This window comes from Gymnodraco acuticeps, unplaced genomic scaffold, assembly GCF_902827175.1.
Source record: "Gymnodraco acuticeps unplaced genomic scaffold, fGymAcu1.1, whole genome shotgun sequence".
Lineage (NCBI taxonomy): Eukaryota > Metazoa > Chordata > Actinopteri > Perciformes > Bathydraconidae > Gymnodraco > Gymnodraco acuticeps.
The window spans coordinates 8,407,851-8,416,811 of record NW_022992351.1 but is presented as its reverse complement, the minus strand read 5'-3'; the positions used below and the strand labels follow the sequence as shown (position 1 = coordinate 8,416,811).

Genomic DNA, 8,961 nt, shown 5'->3' with positions numbered 1-8,961 from the left:
CCACGTAGACAGGCTCATTTCAGCAGGGGAAAACTGACTCTAGACAAACAATGTAAACAAGAGTGGGAAGATGGTGAGAGGACACAAGAATCACCAATGCACTGAAGCTGCACGTACAAAAATAGAAATAAATGTGCAGGGACTGGTGGAACTATGATGCAATTTAGAGGGTTACACTAAGATGGGTTAGACAAGGGAATGAGGGATCAGGGCCAGACATTGAGAATTGTAATCTTCGTACTTAAATAACAGCGAGGATATAGGGTTTTCAAGAAAGGCATTCTGCTGCAGACTTTCAGCTGTACCGATGTGTAATGTATTTTATTCAGTCATACATACCACAGCAAAGTTAATAAAACAAACTTGTGTGGAATGATGGGTTGTTGCAGGTCAAAGAGCAGCAAAGTTCAGAAGTCAGTTATATAGGATTGTTTTTATTTACATATCACATCATAAGTATTATTTCAAGAATTCATCACACTATTTGCAGCACACCCTCATTCAAGAATACATCTTAGAAAAGACTATAGAATAGAGCAAACACTTTTTCTCTTTAGTCTTTACAAATCCAGGCATGTTTCCCTGAATTAGTTGTATATATATTTTTATTTTTTACTATTTCTAGAGATCTCTGCCAAATTGTGAAGGCCACTTCAGTGGGTGTGGTCCTATTCTGAGAGTACGAATATGGTTCTGCCTTTGATCCCGCCTTCATTTACATGCCAATATCCAATTGGCTAGGGTATGCAGAACTTATTTTCGGATTGGTCCTGCTTTCTGTCAATCAATGTCAAACGCTCTCTGCTCACTCAGTAGCCACGCCTCCTTACGCTGGCTACAGGCAGCAATTCATTCCTGAGTGTAGTGCGGAGTGTTTCGCCGGGAGGGAAGAAACGTGTGTTCAGTTAATTTCTGCAGGCTTCTCTTGATGTAATTAGCCGCGACACTGCTGGAATAAAATTAAAAAAGGGTTTTTGTCGGTACTTGGGGTTGTACTTAAAAGTGGTGTGGCAAAACGCTGATTTAAGGAGTTTTCACCTGGCTGCAGCAGCTGACTTATCAGTGTCGCCAGGAGAGGAGTCGCTAGGCTGACATCAAAGGACAAACAGGCAGATGCTAACAAGTAGTTAGCAGCTCTGCGAGTTAGCCTGCCGCTAGCCAGCTCTCCATACTGCCACAGCAAGTCCCACCCTCCCCAAGTGCGTGGACGTCGTAAGAGGCTGCAGCGGTGAAGTCGACTGCTTTTTCCTCTCAACTTAGCCAGCATCGCTGTACAGCTGGCTGGGGAGCTAAACTAGCCTCAAAACGCTAGCTCGGCGATACACTCGTAACATTTATTGGCTTTAACGTTGGACCGGGTTTTTCGGTGGAGGTATACGGTTGATACACTGGCAAAGAGACTGGCTAAAAAGAAGAGACGAAATAAGAGAGAACAAGGAAGACACCAAGAAGGAGGGGACTGGCTAGTTTAGCCGGGGAGACAGATTCTCACGTAAGTGTCTCACAGTAACGTTAGGTTAGTTTATAGCTTAACGTTGCTTGACATCATGCTGTGCTTGCATGGTAACGTTTATCCAGCCGGCCACTTATCTGTGGCTTAGCTCCCTGCAGCCAGTGCGCCATATTATAGCGTGAGCTTAGCTAACGGTAAAGGCTTCATTGAAGGTGGCAAGAAAGCTAATGCTCAATGCCTTTAACGTAAGACAACGCTTGAAACACAGCCCATTTACCTTTGCTGTATTACTTGTTTGTTATCTAGGTTATATATGTAAGTATAGTTATATGTAGATCGAACAGGGCAGTAAACCAGTTGTCATGAACATTAGCCACATTAGCTGCTTTGCTAGCTAGTTCGAGCCGGCAAACCACCCAAGTTGACAGCTCAGTTTCTGTCAATGCCGAGTAGTAATATCGCTGAAGCCCAGCGAATGTAGCTGTTTATCTCTTCCCCTTCTTGTAAATGTTGGTTTCATATCTGCTGGTGCAGCTGTGGGAACTGTGTGTTCTTGGCTCAACCCTAGATAAGTGGCCGCTCAGTGACAATGTCACAGCAACACTTCATGTACGTCATTACACTACCTTCATACATGCTAGTGCAGTATCTGTTCAGCTGTCACACTTGATGGACATAATTTCAGTTATCCAGGTTGCTTCAATTCTTTTCAGTTCCCCTGTAGAGCAGTCATCAGCCACTTAACATTCACAGGGCACACTTTGTACCGCCATAGTAAAAGTCAGCTGGTCAAAGCAACTATTAAGCAAGCCTGTGATACAAGTATGACTCTGTACCAAAACACATTTTGACTAATTTTCTTTCCTTCTGCAGATAGATAGCATACGCCACCACTGAGCCACACACAGCCATGAGTATTGAGATACCAGTGGGGTTGACAGAACTGCTGCAGGGGTACACTGTGGAGGTGCTGCGACAAAGACCCTCAGACTTGGTGGATTTTGCAGTACAGTACTTCACCCGTTTGCGGGAAACCAGAAGCCAGGATGGGGCCGGAGCTGGTGGCAAGATGGGGAAAGGAGTGATGTTTGATGGAGAGCCCATGCAAACAGAGTCCAACGGGGATGATGACGACGATGATGAGGATTCTGACTTTGAGCGTAAGTTTACATCTTGTTGTTATGATTGTCACCTCTTACGTTGATAGTGTCTGCATGAGGGACAGAATGAAAGGCAGCGTAAGTGTGTTTTGTGTCAGTGGAAGAAAAGGTGAAGCTAGAAGTGCTGTCACTGATGTAGTTGGAATCAATTTCATCTCCGCCTGAGAGACAGATGCATCCAAGTGTGTGAGGCCTGCCATACTTGCACCTAGAAAATCCCATTCCAATCAGCCGGAGCCCTTATCTTCTACTCACATAATCTAGGTTTCCATTCTCCTTGTCTGTCCGACTGTCATGATCCAAAATAGTACTTTATATCTTTGTGATTTGAACCATGAAGACCTTAAATGGTCTAATTTGACTATAAATAGCTTTTCAGGTCAAATCATTTAATAAACTGTTCAATAAAAAAGGTTTAAAAAGAGCAAATTGTGCCGTGACTACAGACCTTGATAAAAGCTTTCCACTAATTTCACTTGACTTAGTTACAAGACATTTTTATGAAATTAGAATTCGACAATTGCCGCCAAAATGTTTTACCACATTGTCAGCTTAAGTGGTATGTTGATACTTGAACGGTCCTTTTACCAGAACATGCTCTGAAAGTTAGATCCAAACTGCCAGAAAACAGAAATAGGCCCACATCACAACTTTATCAAAGTCACACTGGGCGATGCCTTCAGCAGAAGTCATGCCATGCCTCCTTTTGCATCACTCCCCTGTGTTTCTCACTGGCAGAAGATGCAAGTTGCTCCACAGCTCTGTTCTCCTGTGTGCTGCTGAGAGTAGCGTGGCCTACATCGCATCAGTGTGCTGCGGAGCCGGGGGCTGTTACCTCGTGAATGGGGGTTCTGTTTCCTCTGTTTCCTCAATGAGTTCCTCCATTGTGATGATCAGGGAACTTATCTTACCTTCTTAAGTTCAATGATCTGCAAGTAACATTTCTAATCTAATGACAGAATTCAACAATGCTTTATGTGTTTGGAAGTCTAAATGCTTGAAGAAAGAATATGGCTTGCACAGTTTCTCTTCTGCTAGAATCATTGGCAGATACTGAAACACTGGTGAAGTGTAACATCTAGTTGCTGGGTTAAAAACAAGTTGAATTCATCAGATTTGTTTACAGCGACTTGGGCAGATTGGTTGAATCTTTAGTTCTAGTTTTACTATCTTGCATTTAGAGGTTAATCATATTTATCATGCCCCATATGCACAGTGTTCATCTCTGCTAAAGCAATATTGGTCAAGTTTGGAGTTTGGTACATGCTGGCTAAGGGTAAAAAGGGGGATTACAGATTCTGTTTCAATGCTCACACAAGTGGGGTTTGGCTGCTGTGAAACAGCTGTGACCGCAGCTGAGGGAGCACTGTGTGTGTGTGCACCTGTTATGTCTGAGAGTGTATGTGTACGTGTGTGCGTGTGTAAAGGCAAACAGATGTGTTATGACTTGGTTTCACGCCCGTTCAAATTCCAGCCCTATGACGCAAAACAGCAATTCTCCTCAGTGTATTTTGATTAGCGATCACTTGTTCAGCATTTTCTACACATCATCCAAGAAGGCAATAAAGGACAGTGGGCTGACATTGTTGAGTCTTCTGCCTCAATGCTGTGGGTCACACATATGACATCCATGACAGTAGATTATCAGGCGAGGCTTGTGTACACTTCCCCGAGGGTCTTCCATTTCTGATGGGAACAACACAGGCCTGTACGATGGAAGGCATCATGTGCTCCTGCCTGACTGCTGTTGTAGCCCATAGGTATAAAGAGTACTATAGTGCCTCTAGTAGTTCAACAGCACATGCTCCAAAACAGTACGGCCCTTTTGAAGAAGAGAAGAATAACGTGTGTGTCCTAATTTCAAACCTTGCTACTAACCAATCTACAGACAAAAATACATTTCAGGACCAGTTAAGCTAAAATACAAAGGATGAACCTCTAAAGGCAAGTTATAGTGATGTCATTCAGTTTAATGAGGTGACCTAGTACTTCAAGGCTTATTACTATGTGACTAAAACACGGTGGGTTACCTGGTCCGGTTATACTTAATATTATGTTTCAAATAAAACGTTGTCAGAATTTGAGTGTCAATATAGAATATAGAAACCCTTTGAAAGATTTACAAATATGTAAGTGTCTCATTTTCAAGCACTGGTTTGTTTTACAAAATGCTGCATTCCTCAGGCGATGACCTACTAAAGTTAGACCAAAGGCTCATTTTGTCCCGTTGATGAAGAGACATCTGACCACAGTGAAACATTGTATTGAGCTTGACATAGAAGAGCTCTGTGTATGGCAGAAGTCTTTGGACCTGGGATTAAGATGCAAGACTTTATTTGAAAAGTCTTGAGAGATTCACAATGATATGACAGGTTGTGTTATGTGGACATGATCTGTTGTAAAAAATGTCTTTTGGTCTTTTTTTATTAGGCTACTTGCATATACGATGAATCACCCGTGTGCTCTTAACCTTTCATTAGCACTGCAGGAAATGGCTGTGCATGAGTGTGTCGGCTAAATGCCTCAAATGTAAATGAGTTAGGTAGCTGCTAATACAATTCCCATGGACAGGGCAGTATACTCCTAAAACACGACGTCCTATTCGACATGCTTTATTTTTTCCTTAATCCACAGCAGGATCACTACACAGGCCTAAGCTGCTTAACAAAAGGAGATATTGTTTGGATACACACTAACTGTTGTGCCTTCATTATATCTTGTGATGTTGGGGCACAGACTTTTAAGATACCCTTTCTGTGTGGAGAAATGGTAGGTAGCTGCTATATGTTGCTGAAAAGTTTAGTTTAAGATGTAGTTTCACTTAAAAAGAATACTCCAGGAAAGGATCACCTGTTGTTTTTTGAAAGACACTTACCTGTTAAATGGTGTCTTACTCGGTATTCATTCAGTGGTAGATAAAGGAGCAATAGAAAAGAGGTCTTCCTAATATGTGCATGTTTTCTTTTTCCTTGGAGCTGGCCTGTCTAGTGTCCTTCTGGCAGTGCGTGCTAACTAAATGAAACAGAAGGGGGATGAATGGATGCTCTGTCACTGAAATAAGTGGGGCTTTTTATTAAAAGATGGATGGAGGGACAGATGAGTCCCAGTTATCATAATAGACATGATTAAATGTGTTTTTAAAAGAAAGACAGCTGGGATAAAGCAGATGCTATATTACAAAAAATGATGGAGAGCCTTTAAGAAGGAGAAAAATCCACTCTCAAAAGAATATAAATGACAAATCACCTGGATTCATAAAGCGTAGCTCTTATTAATGCTCCGTCTATTCTGCTTCTTTTTACCAAATGTCAATGGGAAAACTTTCACTATAAAGAATCTTGAACGTTGTGTTTAAAATGCTGTAACCTATAAGGGGGGAGTGTTTACTTCTTCAGGAAAAGCACGAGTCACTATTTTCTAAATCCTGCCTAGGTGTGTTGTGTTGATTATGTGAGCACTAGTATTTTGAAAGCAGAGAGCACTCGTAACATCAACAGAAGCTGAAGATGGTTTTCCTTTCAGGGCAGCAGCACTGTTGCACCAGTAAGTGTGCATTTTCCCAGATAGTTGGTTTTCCTTTTTGAACTCTGTCTACAATTATGACGCAAGGCCTGTTGCTTGCTGAATACAACTAAAGCCTATACCTAAAACCTTCAAAGTGGCACATAGATGCCTTTTTTTTAAGCTGGGTGTCTGGAAAGGTTTTTTAAAGTAAGTGTTGTTTACTAGGCTGAAGGCCTTACATAATCTGAAATGCATAACAAAGTGTGTTTAACCCCTTAAATGCAGGTGGTTTAGACAGATTTCGTGTGCCAGGCGTTTTTTCCATTATTTTATTTTTCAGCGGAAAACTACAAAAATAACTAACAAATTGAAGTGTGACACGTTACCCCCTGAACCACAATCTGTTTCAGTGTTTTTTGTTTCTGTCACATGCGACCCACTTTGGCCTCGCTTTCCACTGCCGTGTTTGTGTCCTGCACCTCTATTGAAACAGCAGGAGTTGAAATGAGTTGACAATAATGTGTAATGCAACTCATGTCTCAGCCAAGTTTATCATAACTCCCAAAGACCGCAGGATTTAATGGTTGTAACTGGATCAGGTTAGTGCAAAAGGGTTTATTTTCAGTGCCATTTGTATTGAGAAATATAGAATAAAGTAAGTCTGGTTCCATTTCCTGGGTAGTTTGTCACATGTGGTCCATTCATGATAAGTGAAATATTAGAACATTCTTTATTAGTGTCTTGCTATGATACATTGTGTATTTCTGGTGATTTTAAAAGATACCTTGCTCTTTCCAACCTGTACACTCAGTCTAAAAGTGTGTGTGTGTGAAGACCACACAGACGAAGATGTTTCGTGCAGTTTTGGTTGTCGTTGTTAAGGGTGGTACTTTAGCTGGGGGCATGATCATACGTCACTTCTTTTAAGTTTTGTCTTTCACCAGTTTCTGTCTCCTCCTCTTTGCTGTTCTCTCTGTGTGTTCATTTGACTTCCTTTCTCTGTCCCTCAATTCCCCCCCCCCCCCACCCCTCCCAATGTTCTGCCTTTCTCTTGCTGATTTCCGCCCCTTTCACCAATAACGATTAGGCTGACTGTTACATACAGGAGAAAGGACAGGGTAGGCCCTAGGCTTTTCTCTCTACTACTTTAAATAAATTGACATTATACTGAGTTACAATAGGCACTGGTAATTAGTGCAATGTGTGTGTGTCAGCAGTGTGCTTTTAGCCTGCGGACAAATCTAATGCAGCCTAGCATCCCTACAGAGACCTGACTGACGGCGCTCAGTGGAAAAGCCCTCAGACGGATCATGTCTGACTGTTTTTTATTACACACCTGTCTGTCTGCCTGGTTTGTCTTTTCAGTTCAACCGTTACGTCTCTTACCTGAACCTGCTCTCTGTCTTGCGTGCTCTTCTTACATTGATCCCTTTCTCTGATTGCCATGAATGTATTTTTTCTCTACCTGTTGATCATCTTCTCTACATTTATTATTTTCTTGATGTTTTTCTGTCAATCATTCCTTTTTTATAAAGCCCGTCTGCTGTCTTCGTCTTTGCCTTTCTTATGTTTTGAAGTCGCTATCTTTGAATGTCTCTGTAGCCAGATCTCTCCACACTGCTTTGTACCTTTTTCTTCACCCATCTATTTTTCTTTTCTATATTTTTCTCTCAGAGCTTTCGACATCTACTTCAATTTTCTTTGTGTCCCTTTCTATATCCCTATCTATATCGGTGAATAGATAAAACCCCATTTGAAAACATGAACCGTGATGATGAGAGAGACACTGGGTGTTTCTCAATGTCGAGTACGCTTGCTTGGTAGCACATGTCTTCCGAGCGTCTTGCTTCAGAAGGAGGCAAGAATACTTCCTGGCATTCGGAAAACAAAGAGTGGAACAGGCTAGCAAGTGTGCAGGTGTGCGTCATATGAGAGGCCCCGCCTTACATTTTCCGCCACAGATTTGGGGAAATTGGTACGTACGTGCGCAAAGCATTGTGGGGATTTTAAGACTGCAGAGTCTACTCATGTGCAGCCTCGAAATGTCTCCAAACTAAGTACGCCGGGCTCGGTAGAATTCCAAGTATGCTGGACATTGGAACAGTACTTCGGCGGCACTCGATGACGTAGTATGCTTGAAATAGTGGCTCTGGAGCAGCTTTACTCGAGATTGAGAAACACCCACTGTGTATTGTGCAAAAGAAAATAAACGGTGCGACATTGCAGTATAAATGATTTTATAATTTCATAGGCCACAGTTCAAGGCACAAAGACACACTTTCATATCATGTGAAAATTAACCATTCAAAGTCTGTCATCCTCTAGCCGTCTTTATCTAATCTCCATGTAAGGCGACGTGTGTGTGCATCACTTGGACATTCGCGTGGTTGAAAGGAAATAAACAGAGCAGCGTATTTGTTTGTTTGGCATTAGGGATCCTGTTAGAATGCCATAGTGGAAAGCTAGTCTTCCTTTGCAAAGAACAGAGACAAAACAATGAAGGAACTCATTGGAAAAGGAACAATAACATGGCAATCATGTGAGAGAAGAAAAGACAGACAAGACACTGGCAGAGCAGGCTGTGGTACAATCTTCATTTAAGCATTGCCATTATTTGAACTGTGGTACTTCCTCATTCTCTGCCTTCAAGCTATCTTTAGTGGCACTGTAGAAAAATGAGGAAATGGGGGGGGGGCAGGTTGGCAGGTTGGCAGAGGCCGTTTGCCAGTGACGGTACATCCTCCTCCGCTGCTCCTGTTTGGAGCTCCAACACACACCTGGGTTGCGTTCCGATAATCCAAAAATTAGCTCCTAAATTCTAACCCTATCTCCTATTCCTTGACC

General features: G+C 42.1%; 1 protein-coding gene across 2 annotated transcripts in view; it reads left to right on the top strand.

Annotated features, from left to right (window-relative positions):
* Positions 1–846: 846 nt before the first annotated feature.
* prkar2aa (protein kinase, cAMP-dependent, regulatory, type II, alpha A) overlaps positions 847–8,961 on the top strand; it is a 62,249-nt gene continuing 54,134 nt past the window's right edge. The window contains exons 1-2 of one of the 2 annotated variants that reach the window (XM_034209412.1): positions 847–1,492; positions 2,331–2,613. In XM_034209412.1, coding sequence (XP_034065303.1) covers positions 2,364–2,613 — 250 coding nt within the window. In that variant the 5' untranslated portion in view covers positions 847–1,492; positions 2,331–2,363. Of the gene's footprint in view, positions 1,493–2,326; positions 2,614–8,961 lie in introns of both variants that reach the window. The other variant, XM_034209411.1, reaches the window with a different exon arrangement.